This window comes from Lissotriton helveticus, chromosome 1_1 (assembly GCF_964261635.1).
Source record: "Lissotriton helveticus chromosome 1_1, aLisHel1.1, whole genome shotgun sequence".
NCBI lineage: Eukaryota > Metazoa > Chordata > Amphibia > Caudata > Salamandridae > Lissotriton > Lissotriton helveticus.
In genome coordinates this window covers 2,083,998,489-2,084,016,406 of record NC_136057.1, presented here as the reverse complement: position 1 = coordinate 2,084,016,406, position 17,918 = coordinate 2,083,998,489, and the positions used below count along the sequence as shown (strand labels likewise).

The 17,918-nt window shown below is 44.1% G+C and overlaps 1 protein-coding gene across 1 annotated transcript in view; it reads left to right on the top strand.

Annotated features, from left to right (window-relative positions):
• DNAI3 (dynein axonemal intermediate chain 3) overlaps window positions 1-17,918 on the top strand; it is a 1,062,540-nt gene that overhangs the window by 486,935 nt on the left and 557,687 nt on the right. Inside the window, exon 12 of the mRNA XM_078645562.1 lies at window positions 15,826-15,906. Within this exon, the coding sequence (XP_078501688.1) occupies window positions 15,826-15,906 (81 nt within the window). The remainder of the gene's footprint in view (window positions 1-15,825; window positions 15,907-17,918) is intronic.

Here is a 17,918-nt window from a genome sequence, read left to right as displayed (position 1 = left end):
CTCCTCGGGTGGACCTGTTTGCCACTCGCGAGAATGCGCACTGCCTGTCGTTCTGCAGTCTCCAGTATCCGATGCAAGGAGCCTTGGGGGACGCGTTTCAGTTGAGTTGGAAAGATCAACTCCTTTACGCGTTTCCCCCCATACCCTTGATTCCTCGGGTTCTGAGGAAGATTCGCCAAGACCGGGCCCAAGTCATATTGGTCGCTCCGGATTGGCCAAGAAGGGTGTGGTATACAGATCTACTCCACCTCTCCTCTCACCCGCCGCTCCGTCTCCCTCTCAGGGCAGACCTCCTCTCTCTGATGGAGGGGCAGGTTTTACACCCCCACCTCCAGACATTGCACCTTCATGCCTGGAGATTGAGCGGGGCAACCTGAATTCCTTTTCCCTCCCGCCTGACGTTGTGGATGTCATCTTGTCAGCCAGGCGTGACTCCACTAAGTCCATCTATTCTTATAGATGGGCGAAATTTGTCACGTGGTGTGGGGAAAGGTCTGTTGATCCTTTGAGGGCCCATTTGTCTAATGTTCTACAATTTGCTCTTTCTTTGGCGCGGCAGGGTCTGGCGGTTGCCACGGTAAAGGGTTACCTGTCGGCGCTGTCGGCTTTTCTCTGCTTGCCTGACCAGCCCTCTCTTTTTAAGTCTCCTGTGGTCTTAAGGTTTTTGAAGGGTCTTACTAATATGTTCCCTCCTTCACCTTTCATTGTGCCTCAGTGGGATTTAAATCTTGTATTGACCTTTTTGATGGGGGCTCCCTTTGAGCCTCTCCACAAATGTCCCATGAGGCTTCTTACCCTTAAGACAGTCTTCTTGGTTGCAATAACCTCGGCAAGGAGGGTTAGTGAGCTTCAAGCTCTTAGCTCCAAGCCCCCATTCCTGACCATTCATGTTGATAGAATGGTTCTTAGGACCAGGGCTGCTTTTCTGCCTAAGGTGGTAACTCCCTTCCATCTAGGACAGTCCATTACCCTACCTACCTTCTATCCTCCCCCTCACCCTTCCAAGGAGGAGGAGAGACTGCACCGTCTGGACCCTAAGAGGGCGGTGTCCTTTTACTTGGACAGATCCAAGGACTTTCGCTTGGAAGACCAGCTCTTCGTTGGATTTGCTGGCTGCAAGAAAGGAAGGGCGGTCCATAAAAGGACTTTATCGAGATGGATCGTCCTCTGCATAAAGATCTGCTACTCTTTGGCCGGTAAGGAACCACCAGAGGGTATAAGGGCTCATTCAACTAGAGCTAAGTCTTCAACCTCAGCATTGGCTAGAGGTGTGCCTGTGGAGGATATTTGTAGGGCGGCGACTTGGTCTTCCCTCCACACTTTCGCGAAGCAGTACTGCTTGGATTCCGAAGTGAGGAGGGACGGCCATTTTGCGCGCTCTGTCCTTCAGGATTTCCTGGTTTAGAAGAGTGGACACCCTCCTCCGGGAGTGGGGACTGCTGTGGGACTCTATTCACAAGGTGAGGAATCCACACGGCAGATGTATCTATCAGAAGAACAAGTTACTTACCTTCGGTAACGCTTTTTCTGGTAGATACTATATCTGCCTGTGGATTCCTCACCGACCCACCCGCCTCCCCGTTGTCCACTCTTCTATGCCAGAGTTACTGTAGTGTAATATATATATATATTTTATTGTCAAGGAAATGTTTCAGTTGCTTTCCTGCTTTTGCTTAACACTGTGTGTTTTGCCTTGAGTACTGTGTACTGTGTATACTTGTATATTTCTACTGTCATTGGTCCGTCCGTGTGCCTCGATGGCACGGAAAAAAGGGCGGAACTGATGTCATCACGCCGGCGTGGGCCTATTATAGGCGTCGGTGACGTCAGCGGAGTCGCGAGCGAGGTCGTGTCTCTATGACGTCAGGAGTCCACGTCGGCGCGAGGCTACGAAAAAAGAATTTCCGAATGTTGCTGACGCAAGGGGGTATTCACAAGGTGAGGAATCCACAGGCAGATATAGTATCTACCAGAAAAAGCGTTACCGAAGGTAAGTAACTTGTTCTTCCCGTATCTGGACGATTGGCTGATCAAAGCAGAATCTCCAGGGATAGTGCTCCATCATCTGCAAGAGACAACTCAGTTGTTGCACAGGTTGGGTTTTTCGACAAATTTACCCAAATCTCACCTGGTGCCCTCCCAGCGCAACCTGTTCATAGGTGTGGTACTGGACACTACTGTGTGTCGTGCGTTCCCTCCTCATCAAAGGATTCGCGACATACAGGAAATTGTTCCTTTATTTTACAATGGAGCGGTCGTTCCAGTCCTGAAGGTCCTTCGTCTGCTCGGTCTGATGGCTTCTTGCATTCTGTTGGTCAACCATGCACGCTGGCACATGAGGGCACTCCAGTTGTGCCTCCGCAGGCAGTTGTATCAGCACAGCAGAGATCTCAGGGAGTCAGTGAGGATCTCGAGAGAAACTGTAGCGGATCTGTCTTTGTGGAGCGTGGAAGGCAATCTGTCACAAGGAAAGCCTTTTCAACTACCTCCATCGGTGGCCACAGTGATAACGAATGCATCCACTCTAGGGTGGGGAGCTCATCTGGGGGTTCTGGAGATCAAGGGTCTTTGGTCTCCAGAGGAAAGGTTGCTTCACATCAACCTTCAAGAGTTGCGGGCTATACGTTTAGAGCTCAAGGCCTTCCTCCCTTCCCTTCGCGGTCAGTCAGTTCAAGTCCTGACGGACAACACGACCGCGATGTGGTATGTCAACAAGCAGGGAGAAGTGGGGTCGCAGTGTCTCAGCAGGGAGGCTCTGCGTCTCTGGTCCTGGGTTCAGGACCATCAGATTTGTCTGATGGCAAATCATCTGGCCGGAGTACTGAACGTTCATGCAGACAGTCTCAGTCGGCGGAGCGGCAGTTCTCCGCCGACCACGAGTGGAGGCTTCAACCAGAGGTAGTTCGTCACGCGGGGGACTCCTCAGGTGGACCTATTCGCCACTCGCGAGAATGCTCTCTGCCCGTCATTCTGAAGCCTCCAGTTTCCGATGCAGGGAGCCTTGGGGGACGCGTTTCAGTTGAGTTGGGACTCTCAACTCCTTTATGCGTTTCCTCCCATACCCGTGATTCCTCGGGTTCTGAGGAAGGTTCGCCAAGACCGGGCCCAAGTTATATTGATCGCCCCGGATTGGCCAAGAAGGGTGTGGTACACGGATCTTCTCCACCTCTCCTCGTGCCCTCCGCTCCGTCTCCCTCGCAGGGCAGATCTCCTCTCCCAGATGGAGGAGCAGGTTCTACACCCCCACCTCCAGACCTTACACCTTCATGCCTGGAGATTGAGCGGGGCAACCTGATTTCTTTTTCTCTCCCACACAATGTGGTGGATGTCATCTGATCGGCCAGGCATGACTCCACCAAGTCCATTTATTCTTAGAGACGGTCTATATGTGTTACTTGGTGTGGGGAGCAGTCCATTGACCCTTTAAGGGCTCGTTTGTCCAATATACTTCAATTTGCACTTTCTTTGGCCCAGCCGGGTTTTGCAGTGGCAACTATCAAAGGTTATTTGTTGGCCTTGTTGGCTTTCCTTTGTTTGCCGGACCAGCCCTCTTTGTTTAAATCTCCTATTGTATTACGATTCATTAAGGGCCTTACCAATACATTTCCACCTACACCTTTTATTGTACCTCAATGGGATTTGAACCTTGTTACGTTCTTGATGGGTTTGCCTTTTGAACCTTTACACAGGTGTCCCGTGAGACTTTTGTCTTTTAAGACTATTTTTCTAGTGGCAATTACCTCAGCAAGGAGGGTAAGTGAGCTTCAAGCTCTTAGTTCAAAGCCCCCATTTTTGTCCATTCATGCTGAACGAATGGTTCTTAGGATGAAGGCTGCTTTTCTGCCTAAGGTGGTAACTCCTCTCCATCTAGGACAGTCCATTACCCTCCCTACCTTCTATCCTCCCCCTCACCGTTCCAAGGAGGAGGAGCGGAATTACCGCTTGGACTCTAAGAGGGCGGTGAGCTTTTACCTGGACAGGACAAGTGAGTTCAGGTTGGATGACCAGCTGTTTGTTGGATTTGCTGGCTGCAAGAAGGGGAAGGCGGTGCACAAGCACACGCTCTCGAGGTGGATTATCCTCTGCATTAAGGTCTGCTACGCCCTGGCGGGTAAGGACCCTCCAGAGGGTATAAGAGCTCATTCTACTAGAGCAAAGTCTTCTAGATCTGCTTTGTCTAGGGGTGTGCCTGTAGAGGATATTTGTAGAGCGGCAACTTGGGCTTCCCTCCACACTTTCGCAAAGCATTACTGCTTGGATTCCGAGGTGAGGAGGGACGGCCACTTTGCGTGCTCTGTTCTCCAGGACTTTCTGGTTTAGGAGAGTGGACACCCTCCTCCGGGAGTGGGGACTGCTGTGGGACTCTATTTACAAGGTGAGGAATCCACTGGCAGATGTATCTATCAGAAGAACAAGTTACTTACCTTCGGTAACGCTTTTTCTGGTAGATACAATATCTGCCTGTGGATTCCTCACTGACCCACCCTCTCTTCTATGCCTGGGTTACTGTAATGTATATATTTTTATTGTCAAAAGGAAATGTTTATTGCATTATGTTTTCCTGCATTGACTTCACACTGTGTGTGTTATCTTGACATTGTGCACTGTGTATACTGTGTATATATCTGCTGTCATCGGTCCGTCCGTATGCCTCGATGGCACGGAAAAAAGGGCGGAACTTATGTCATCACGACGGCGTGGGCCTATTATGGTGTTGGCGACGTCAGCGGAGTCGCGCGCGATGCCGTGCCTCTGTGATGTCGTCCACGTCGGCGCAAAGCTACAAAAAAAGAATTTCCAATGTTGCTGACGCAAGAGGATATTCACAAGTTGAGGAATCCACAGGCAGATATTGTATCTACCATAAAAAGCGTTACCGAAGGTAAGTAACTTGTTCGTTACACCCCTCACATACTAGGAGTCGTGTACAGTTGTACTCTAACTCTTATCAAGAATGGCTGTCATACACTACTAAAAACATTCTTCAATCCTGCATACGTTAATACTCATTCGCCACTGACAAAACGTTCACACTCCTCACAGATTAGCAGTGTCACACCACCAACGCTGCTCACAGACATGTTGTGACACAGTACCACAATAACTTTCACATCCTTTACAAAATGGCAGCAAATTCAATAGGTCTGACTGATAACTGAAATTGCCTCTTCATTGATCGGTGTGTTTATATTTGTGGAATTGTGAATGAGGTAATGGGTCTATGAAAGAATGAGTCATTGTGTGGATGTTTAGATGTATGAGTGAAATGTTGAGCGACTGCATGGACGATGAGCAATTGAGCGGATGGATGAGTAGCTAAAGAATAGAAGCATCCAAGCACTTTTAGCTATAAGTCAGACCTTTTGGATTTCCTGATACTTGTTATTCTTCTTACAGTCTAATTAGAAGAGCACCATTACCTGCATCGTAGGATATTTATTGCTAGCTTGAGTGATCCCCTGCAGTCTGCCTAGATCCGGAGCACTAACTCAGTGGCGGCTCCACCATTGGAGCGGCAGAGCGTTGCCCCACTGAAATGCCCCCAGAAAAGCACTTGAGACGAAAAATAAAATGGTAATGACGTTAATTCATTACCATTTTACTTTTATTTTTTATCAACGAGTCCTGACTCAGGAAGGGGCCAGCCCTGCTGAGTGGCAGCAGTGGTGGGCTGCCTGTCAGAGGCGCAACTAAAGTGTAAGTATCACAATTTAGGAACGATGAAAATACTGGTGGACCTAAACAATATTTATCATAAACATACAACTTGACACCCTATTCGAGGGTTTCAAAAATATTTTTTATTATTATTGTTCTTATAAATAAGTTACACTAGGTGTACAAATAAGGAATAAAACATGTAGTCCTCTATTTTTAGGTTTACACTGTGTTCAGACAGTCAAAATAAAGAGATTAGATTCTTGTATTGACCCAATATCAAATACAGTATACACAGTGTCAATCATTGATGTATGTAAAACTGTTTACAATGGTTCAATATTTATCAAAAACATACAAACGAAATAATCATATCATTGTGTACAGAGGACAATCGTTTCTGGCATGGCTCTTGGAAATCTGTGTCCTACGCGTGTTTCGGCTGTGTGCCTTCATCAGGAAGCCATGTACATAATAAAATGAAACCTAGAAAAGGGGTGCATGTACAAACAAACCATCAATCAATGTTTAAAAAGGCGGTCCTACTACATTATTAACTACCTAGAAATTGGATACGAGTATAAACTCATCCCAGGAGGACAAGCCAAGTTAAAAACACTAATTGCAAATTAGTCGTAGCTATCATAAGCACATGTCAAATATTTGAACTTGATGTTATACCATATGTGATAAGAATCCTTCACCAAGTGACAGAAAAATGCCACAATATCAGAAACACCTAAGTATGAATAATTCAATGAAGAAGTGATATCCCAAGCAAGAGATGAAAGGACAAAAATGAAGCCCAGAAAAAACTTTAGCATTAGAAGTGAGTAGGAGGAGAATGGAAAGTGTTGTTAATCCGGTAACTCCAAACTTGAAAGGAGTTCTCAAGTAAATTATTTATTATATCAACATGAGTAATGTTACCTCATGGAATCCTACAGATTTTTGAGCTGAGGATGGATGGGAGCCTCAGACTAGATAGGCGATTCTGTGCGGGAACAACAAAGCATTGAAGAGTTGGAACATGTGAGGGCTGTACCAGTACTAGAGGTATGAAGGGGAGAAGATAACATTCATACGGGATACATTACCTATCATGAGTAGGAGCTCAAAGCTTTAATGGAGCCTGGATAATATAAAATCCTGTAGTCCAGGTAGAATGACCAAAAGATGGATAATGCTACTGTCAAACCAAGAATGGCTGAGATCCGCTGTAATGTGAAACAACAATCAAAGCGATGTAATAAGCTTAAAGATGCACGCTAGAAAAAATGAAATTTTAATGTCTGTATGGACCTCGTCTATATCTAGCTATGTTGTTCGATAGTTTAAGGAGATTAAGTCTCAATATATCCAAGATAGAGTAATTGTATGAATGAGAACTTGATATATTCTCAAAGAGACCACAAATATTATGGAAATATATACCACATAAAGGCGATTAGGCGGTAGACGAATATAATATTCATAATATGCAGCGTGAAGAAAGGACTCATGCATAGAATAAGAGGCAAGGGAATCCCAATAATATAATCATCCATCATAAGGTGTATTAGAATAGTACCTGCTTAATATGCTTAGGGGCATACGGCTGGCATGTCAGGCACTCAAGGTGAAATCAAGGGCTCTGGATATCACTATCAAAAATAGTGGGTTCGTACCGCACAGTAACATCAATAGCTTCGAAATTTTCAAAGATCTAATGATCTTTTTTCGTAAAATCAGACTTCAAAGCTTTTCCGCAGGACAAGACAACCACATTGAAAATAATGACAACCGGTCAGGTCTAAATCAATAATAATCAATTCCAATCATGATCAATACCAATTGGCATATTCTCAACGCCACTAAACCTAAAGGAAACACATTGCCTAAACCCCTTTTTGCATACAGGAAAAGCAAAAATCTTAAAGATCTTATCGTACAATCTCGTATGCCTGCTAAGCCGAACAACACGATTTAATCTTCCATACAAGGTCACACATTCCCTACTGGCAATTTCAAGTCCAGTACCAGTGTGGCATGTCAATTTGCTATTGAGCCAAAGGTAACCCCGTCTGTGCCCGTCCGTGCCGCGTCCGGGCCGAGGACCGAGCATGCTGTCCTACTCATGCCGAAACAAGACCTGACTAGGGATGTTATATTGTCCATGAATAAACAGGCTACACAGTGTCACAAGACTCTAGAGGTGGACAATTGGCTAGGACCAACCTGCTGCCGTCATTGCAAGATAGGGCCCCCGAACCAGCCACTAGAGGGAGAAATGGACCAACTTTTTTCCAGGGAGGGCTTATTAATGCTAGGTCAATGTGTAAGAATGGGGCACACATCTTTGATCTGATTTCTGAGGGCGAACTTGATTGACTCTTTGTCACAGAGACATGGCTGGCTGAAAGCCTGGTGTAACCCCGACATTGCACTGACCCTCCCGCAAGCCTATCTCATTCAACGACTGGATAGGCAGGAACAACGCGGAGGGGGGCTTGCAAATATTTATCGTGATTCTATGAAATGCACTTCATTTGCATTACTGGATATCAAAGGGGCGGAAAGCATGGGTTTCTGCTTGCAGATCCACGAGTCTTTCACCTTCTCAGGGGCACTAGTTTATCGTCCACCAGGCCAACAAAAAGATTTTCTAGAGAGCATTGGGGAGGTACTCAGCAATCTTACCCTAAAATTCGCCAATTTTACGCTGCTAGGCGATTTAAATCTCCATTTGGATACCGCCGCTGATTCGAGTGCAGCGTGCTTCAGAGATTTAATGAATGTCCTTGGGCTTACCCTGCTGACTTTAGATCCCACCCACATAGCAGGACATACCCTGGATTGCATTTGCTCTAATTTAAATACTTTGAAGGTTAAACCCCCTTGTGTGCTGACGTGGTCTGACCATAAGTTTATTCCATTTGATCTCCTAGTGGTAAAGAAAGCGGCAAGAGCGGGCTTGAATAAAGCTGGCGGCCGTACCAAACCTGACTGGATAAAGCTAATCGCTAATCCTGATCTTCTGCAGAGAGCCTCTGAAAGTAAACCTACAACGATCGGCCATACTGAAACAGACAACAAACGTTTCTGAGATTGGATCACTGAACTCTGTGGCCCGACGGACCCGATCGATTCAGGCAAAACTCGTGGACGCAAAAAAATGTCCGCACCTTGGTTCTCACTGTCCTTAAAGGAGAAGCAAGGGGAAGTTAGAATATTGGAACGGAGGTGGCGTCAACGCCATGAGGCTGAGGAGCTCAGCATTTATAAAACGGCCCGGAGGCAGTATCATGCCTTGATTAAAATCGCCAAAAAAGCTTATTATTTAGAAGCCATCACCTCCTCTAATAATAAACAGAAAGAGATTTTCAGGATTGTAAATAGTTTTATGAACCCTAGAACTCTCTCGCTGGAGATTCCACCCTCACTGACCCTCTGCAACTCTATTGCCCATTACTTTGCGAAAAAAATACTAGATATAACTAAAGACTTCTCACAACCAATTCCACTCCCTCCGGCTGGGGCGAATGAAGAGAGCACTGGGACAGTTAAGCTTAAAAGCTTTAGCCCCATGAATCTAGAAGAGTCCCGTCGGGCCATATTAGCCAGTAAATCTGGCTCACCCTTTGACCCTTGCCCCCCGATGTTGCATTTATCTGATCTTGTGCCCATGCAACAAAGGCTATGTGGACGAAACAGCAAGTACTATGTCTACCAGAGTAACGGAACATAGATCAGCTATCCGTACCCAAAAAATGCAGGCACCACTAGTGCAACACTATATGGACGAACAACATACCCCGGATGAGATACGTTGGCTAATACTAGAAAAAATCCGCATGAATACTGGTACCCTCAGTACCAATATACGAAAATGCAGAGAAGTATATTGGATCTTTTCATTGAACACCTACCTGAATGGGATGAACAATGAAATTCCTTGGGACCAGGTTCTTCCTTAAATTTATGCCTCTCAGTGCTGACTCTATTTACTACAGTTCATATGGTGCCCCCAGATTGGCACTTCTGAACATGTCTCTTAGTTTCATCAGAGGCTGGCCGACTTTCCTGTGAAGAGTTATCAATTACTTTATATGTGGAGTTTTTACTTTTAACTTTGTTTTTTCTTACACTGCATTGTTTTCAAGTCTCATTTACTCAGACTTTCTTTGGTCTGTCATCCATATTTCTTACATTCATGCAAGCTCAATACAGCACTCATTGTTGGGTTTTCGTCTCCACGGGGCCCGTTACACTGCAGGAACGAGGAATGGCCCAGTCCCCTACCAGCACCCAAATGCTGCACACCGTAAAGAACACAATGTGCAAACAAAAGGGCACAGAGAGAGGGTGGGAGAGAAAGGAAAAAAAGGACAACACTGCTGGAGCCTTGAAGGATGCTTCGGAACCTCCTGGGATCACCGACCCACCTAACTGCTGCACATAAACACAAGGCAACCAATTCTTGAGTTAATACTGTCTGGGATCCCCTTTCTCCTTATTTTATCCCCTAATCCCCTTCTCTCTGACCATGCCCCAATCAATAGTTAACAAGTGACCTCCTTACCAGCTCGATTACAGGTGGTGCAGGCTTCTAGTGAGGGACTCTGTCTTGTCTTGACTCGACGTATTTTTTACCGTTGTTCCAGGCAGTGTAAAAAAATAACAAAAAGAAATATTCCTCACCCTTCTCTTGTGGGGGAAAAAGTCATAATCCTGACATAAAAAACCCCCATAGTTCACAAGCTCTAAGGAGCAAAACACCACATCTCCGGTGCACACACTACATCCGGGTCAGAAAAGCAGGAAGTCAAAGTCCCTGAAACCACATAACAATGTGGATCACGCACGGAATCCAGGGACCGAATCTGACAGCCAATCAAACACGCAGCCGCGTGTTCCGTCACACTGTCAGCCTCCAATGGAAGGAATCCAAAAACGAAGAGGGACAGCTTCAGTCCGATACCAGCAAAGTCCCAACAAACGGCGGAATGCCACAGGTTACAGTACGAAAGGAAAGGGAATCACGGGGCAAGAAAAGGAGGACAAGGGAGGGAACGAAGGCCAAACGACGAAGTCCACAAAGAAGTGCTCACGAGTCCGTAAACACTAACGCAGGGTACTCGGCTTGACTCTGACACTAGGAAAACACACAGGAACCGCAACTGACTCACGAAATCCCAACATGGAAAAGAAACCAAGCAATGGGAGAAAGGACTACAGCACTTTTCTAGCCACCACTGGACAAGAGAGGTCACATGACAAGGTAAAACATGGTCACAGAGAGGGGACTGGGTCTGATTCCTAACACTCATATCGATTTCCTGTGCTGCATTACATCTAGCCTGTTCTGCATAACTGGGTTCATCAGTTTAGTATAGTGGTAGATAGCTTTGTCCAGTCCATTCCAAGATGGCTGCAATATTCTCTTCATTTAGTGCACACTGCGTTGCCCTTTTTCTATTTCTCACTTCCGACCGATCAAGTCTGCGTCATCGTGCTTTGGCGCGTGCTTCACACACTGGTACGATTTAAATAGCCAGGACCTACCAATGTGCAGTTAGCGCCGCTTTGATTCATCTCCAGACACCGATTACGGGACCACGGGATCTTCTCACCTTCATACCTCTGGTACTGGTACAGCCCTCACATGTTCCAACTCTTTCATGCTTTGTTGTTCCCGCACAGAATGGACTATCTAGTCTGAGGCTCCATTCCATCCTCAGCTCAAAAATCTGTGGGATTCCATGAGGTAACATTACTCATGTTGATATAATGAATACTTTACTTGAGAACTCCTTTCAAGTTTGGAGTTACCGGATTAACAACACTTTCCATTCTCCTCTTACTCACTTCTAATGCTAAAGTTTTTTCTGAGCTTCATTTTTGTCCCTTCATCTCTTGCTTGGGACATCACTTCTTCATTGAATTATTCACGCGTAGGTGTTTCTGATATTGTGGTCTTTTTCTGTCACTTGGTGAAGGATACTTAGCACATATGGTATAACATCAAGTTCAACTATTTGACTTGTGCTTATGATAGCTACGACTAGTTTGCAATTAGTGTTTTTAACTTTGCTTGTCCTCCTGGGATGAGCTTATACCCATACCCAATTTCTATGTAGTTAATAATGTAATAGGACCGCCTTTTTAAACATTGATTGATCGTTTGTTTGTACATGCACCCCCTTTCTAGGTTTCATTTTAATATGTACATGGCTTCCTGATGAAGGCACACAGCCGAAACGCGCGTAGGACACAGATTTCCAAGAGCCATGCCAGAAATGATTGTCCTCTGTAAACAATGATATGATTTTTCGTTTTTTTGTTTTTGATATATATTGAACCATTGTAAACAGTTTTAAATAATTCAATGATTGACACTGTGTATACTGTATTTGATATTGGGTCAATACAAGAATCTAATCTCTGTATTTTGACTGTCTGAACCCAGTGTAAACCTAAGTATAGAGGACTACATGTTTTATTCCTTATTTGTACACCTAGTTTTATTTATAAAAATAATAATAATAAAAATATTTTTGATACCATTGAATAGAGCCATTGAATAGAGGTTGCATGTATATGTTTATGATAAATATTGTTTAGGTCCACCAGTATTTCCATTGTTCCTAAATTGTGATACTTACACACTAGTTATTTTCCCAGATTTAGGAATTTATGTCAGGGGTACCCCTGTTCTTACATACAGAGGCGCAACTAGAGCCGCATTTCGGGAGGTGGGGAGGCCTAATAAACATTTCGGGGGGGGACTAATTCTTCAATCAGTAAGCAAAGTGGAGATGCAGGGGCTCTAAGAAGTGGTGTAAAACCAACATAACCTCAATAACAAGTAAATGGTCTTGTAAAGACCTGTCAAGTACTCGGGTGCGGCTGCAATAAGAGGGACACCAGACCAGCCAGCCTACAGCAGCTCAAAAACTGTGTGTGTGCCCAGAAGCGGTCTCAGCCCGGGCTGACACACACAGATGAGCGCATCCATTACCGACAGAACGTGTGGCGGAGAAATCACGGGAATACGGACACAGAAGTTTTTTTGCTTATTAGTGACATAGCTTACAAGTTATCGAACTATTTAATCAGATTTCCCCCAGGGCTCGGACGGACCCACCTCGGAGCCGTCAATCCTACTTGCCGCCTTGACGGCGTGCTTCCGGACTGCTAGCCGTACTTTTAAAAATCTATTGCTTTGAGAATTTTCTCACCTCGGAACTCTAATTAAAGACCTGCTGTATCTGTTTTCTGCCGAACAGAAGCCCCTTGAATCAACGCGAAGTTGGAGACTCGCTGTCAGTGTAACTCATTATTGGTGCTCTGCTCCCACGAATAGCCGCCTTCTAGTAACCTTGAAGGATCTTTATTACATCGTATATCCTGCTTTCCAGGTGTGAGATTGGCCGCCTTTTGATATTGTCTGCCCCACCCATCTCCCATCATGTATGTGCCCTGATGAAGGTGCGGCCGTAGACTGGGCCTGGCAACGAAACGCGCGTTGGCGCTTCTACTTCCCGTCCTGATATTATCATCTTTGGTCCCCGGCGCTTTGCTGAGAAGACACTACAGGACATCTTCAGTGTATAGCTTGGAGATATGTATGGATGATGTATCACTTGTTATAAACTGAATGTAATGGATGGTTGCATGAGGATATGTTAGAGGAGTGTTTCTGTTGTGTCTGAATGAAAGATTTGAGGGTGATGTGGGGCTGATTTTATGATTGAACTACTGTCATGTGAAGTGATATTTTATGACACAATTGTGAAAAAGAAAAAAGTATATTCTGAAAATGAAAATCATTTTTTTTATTTTTCTGTCTCTTGTTTCGTTTATGATGTGGTGCGGCCTTGAAATGCAGTGAGCTCAAAATTGCGGAACTGAAATCCATGGACTCCTTATGAGCCACTAATTAAATATATAGGGAAGCCATCCTTTTGATTGTAAGTGGTTTTCTCTCCCCTGCTGGTCTGCCCTACATCGTTCTCGGGGGCCCCTATTTTGTACGGGCTGACACACACGACGGGGGGGATGCTGAAGCCCTTTGAGCCCTATGGGCGTTGCGCGCCTCCTGCCTGTGCACAAGTTTACAATGCTCATGTCCCCTTGGCTGTCTGTCACAACTGGCGGTCTTGTGACAGCCAGCCTGACATGAGCACTATAAACCTCTTAACCCAGCTATCTTAGACAGCTGGGTTGAGAGCCTCTACTGTCCTCGGGAGCACCAAGAGACGCCGCTCCCTCCAATCCTGGTACTTCTCTCATGCTGAGAGCAGCGCCAGGGTTAGTTAAGCAGGTTAGCTGGGGCCCTGGACGTGAAGTCGGGAATGAAGAGGACCAGAGCGAGGAGGACGTGTCTGCGCGAGCCAGTAAGTGTTTTTTAAAGTTATTTCATGTATTGATTTTGTTTTGTGTATTTGTTTTATTCCCCCTCCCATTCCCCCGCCCCTTCAATTGGTATACTTGCAAGACGCCACCGTGTTTAGAGGTAGAGTATAAGGCCCAGATGCATGAAAGGAAAATCTGGTCGCAAAGGGGTAGATTCTCAGAATCTGCCCCTTTGCAACCTGTATTTTTGCATTTGGGATGCATCATCCCAAATGCAAAAATCGCAATTTAAGGAATCTCTAAATTGAGATTCCTTGAATTGCGATTGCATTTAAGGAATCCCAAATTGTGATTCCTTAAATGCAATGCAACAAAGTAAAAAATGAGTGATTGTGCTAATAGGGGGAGCAAATTACCATGAAGTTGAACTTCATGGTAATTTGCAAAAACTTTGAAAAATGCACTTTTGTGCATTTTTCAAAGTTTCATGTTGCGCGCACACATGCCCTTAGGGCATGTGTGTGCGCAACACATGTGCACAGATTCATTTCAGGGGTGCAACAGGGTGTCCTTTGGACACCCCTGTACCCTTGAAATTGCATTCTCAATTTGCAATTTGCTAATTGCGAATCGCAAATTGAGAATGTCTTCCCATTCATTCCTATGGGCCTCTAGGCCCATAGGAATGAATGGGGAGGTATTCCTTAATTGCGACTCGCAATTTGCGAGTCACAATTAAGGCATATTAAGAAATCGGAATTTCTTTTAGCGATTTTTTCATGCATAGCATTTTGTTATTCCTTATTAGCGAATCCTTATTTTTCGCTAATAAGGAATCGCAAAATGGATGCTTGATGCATCTGGAGGTAAGTGTCAACTGTGACCATAGTTAATGAAAAGCTGATTGGATTTATGTATCTGCTTGCTTTCATGGGAATAAAACGTTCACACTTTTTTTTTATCTCTAATGAGCGGTGGGATCGCACAGCCGATTCGGAGGATTTTGGGAACAACGACATCAGTAAAGTAATTAACTGAATAAAATAAGAAAATTCGACACTACCTTCAGGAGGCATGAGGCATTTGTCATCAATACTACTCTGTTTAAATTAAAAAGAATATATGACTCTATCGAAGACGGGGCTTGGATTTCACAAACTCTTTGGGCTGAAGTGATAGATATTAACAAATCTGTTTTTCGAGAAAGATGTTGTAATCTAATATTGACACAATCCAACAATCTCTACGATAGGCTAGCCTGACTCAGGGTGCTGTTTTCCTCCTATGGACGAATGGATTCTTCACACCCTGTGTTATATTTTATGAGGAACATAGCTATGGTACAGTGATACGGGTCCACGCGGATAATGGGGATCATTCAAAGTGTTTTAATTATTTTTATGCAAAAACATTAGCATTTCTGTTACAAGGCTAGCCAGTCGCAGTTTGTACAACAGTGTCCTGAGGCACTATGACACATTTACTTAGCTAACCCCACATGACGTAATTTACTGAAAACAAGAGAAAGGGTCAGAGAAAGAAAGGGGTGAAAGAAGAACAAGGAGACAGGCTCTGATTATAAGTCCTTTGATCGCCTGTCAGAACCGACATATTTTAAAATAAATCTACATAAATGTTTTTTCTGGTAATCAGCATGTGTCCAGATGTTATACTTTTCAGTAAATACCATGTTCGCGTAACAGGGCTGCAGGTAAGTATTTTTCTCTTTTCTTACTATTGGTAAATGATATTTACTTTTTAGATTTAAGTGCTTTGAATTCTAAGTATTGCATAAACCTCTGTTTTATGGAGTATTTTTTTCTGTCATAGATTGTGATGTGGGATATTTCTGCGTATGAGGAGAAGCTGACCACTGCCAAAAGTGGTATTATCAAGCCAGTAGCTCCCAAGGTTAGCTGATTGTCATTTGTTGAATTTAATTTTGCATAAGAGAAAAATCAGTATTTTTATTCCCTCATCCTTGATTTTTGTTACGTATTTTCAAGACACATTTAATAGAAACACGAAACACGTTATTTCTAATATCACGTACTTCTAGAACCCGAGAAGAGTTCTAATTGTGAACTAGGGTAAAAAAACAACAAACAAGTAGACGGGTTGCGGTGAAGTTCACATTGCATGTGGTTCCATATTTTTAGCAACTCTGCACTATGACTAGTAGGCTTTCTTTTAAAAAGTGGCTTAAACACTAGGGGCCAGATGTAGGAGCCCAAATACCGGTCGGTAACGGCCGATTTCGGCCGTTACCGACCGGTATTTAGGATTTGGCATGTAGTGGCCATCTCATTTACAGAATCGGTAAATTTACCGATTCTGTAAATATACAGAATCGGTAAATTACCGAATCGGTAAATTTACAGATCTGTAAATGAGATGTAGGTGGCACTTTACAGAGTGCCACAGGCCCTTAAGAGTCGGTATTTTACCACCCATTCATATTAGGTGGTAAAATACCGAATACAGGTGTGCATGCACATCTGTGCATGCACACCTGTGCCATGTGACACACAGACATGCCCTTAGGGCATGTATGTGTGCCACATGTTACACGTGCCTGTATTTGGGGTGCTAGAGGGTGTCAAAGTGACACCCCCTGCACCCTTGCAGGATTCGGTATTTACCGAATCGATAAATACCGATTCGGTATTGCCCATTGATTCGTATTGGCTTCAAGGCCCATAGGAATCAATGGGCAATACCGAATCGGTATTTACCGATTCAGTAAATACCGATTTTTACAGATTCGGTAAATCAAAAAAAGATTTTACCTACATCTCCCACCTTCTAATTTACCGATTCATAAGTACTGAATCGGTAAAATTCGGTATTTATGAATCTGTAAATTACAATTACCTACATCTAGCCCTTAGTGAATAATATGTAGAGGTTGAAAGAAGCATGCCTGGGTTTGTAGATTTTTTTCACACTGTATGTGACTTTCGTATTGCAATGTCTTTAATGACTCATTGAGTAGATGGGTCAATAACCAATGTGCTTACAAGTATTTCATTTTTGTAAAGCATTGTTTGCCTCTGAACCTCTAACTTTAATTAGTTTTAGATGAGGGTGGGTAAAAAACAGTAATCTATAATTTGGTAGTTTGTCCATTAAATGGTCAGTATCTGAATGGGTATTCTTAAAACTGAGATTTCAACTAAGATTTAGGCCCTGATTTAGATCTTTGTGAATGGGGTACTCCATCAAATGGTGGCGGATACCCTGTCTGCCGAAAAATAAATCTATTAATATCTTTTTATATCCTGTGGAATTTCTGTTTTGCCGGATGGGGTATCCATCATTGTTGTGATGGAGTAACTCATCCGCCAAGATCTAAATCAATCCCTAAATCAGTCCCTTGGTGTTAAAGCCTTACATACCCAGCTACCAGCTGGATTATATTTAAAAATAAAAGGTTTGGAATTCGTGGAGATGAATTCATAAAAATACTCATTCCACAAAGAAATAATAAATTTCCAACGGGGTTAGGACTTGTTAGACATGGGGTCTCTAGTTCGTAGAGGCAGATACCTTTGTCCAATTTGGAACCCTTTGGATCTAGTCAGGGTAAGGTGGATACACACTTTAGATAACTCCAGCTCACCCCCTGGGTTGCTTGGCACGAGCGGACAAGCCTATTCCAAAGGCACTGTTTAAAGTATTTGTACTCAAAACATACAGTAATACAGTGATAACACGACAAATGGACACCACAACCGTTTAGAAAAAAATAAAGTATTTCTATCTAAACTCAGGTGATGTCACAATAAAACTTGCTGCACAGGTGGATGTGTGGAAATCCGGGATACGTCGCTGTAGAGCAGTGTGCTTCAGTTTCTTCTACCGGGATCCCTTGATGCGTCAGTTCTTGCAGCAGTGACAGGTGCTGCGTCTGTTTCAGCAGC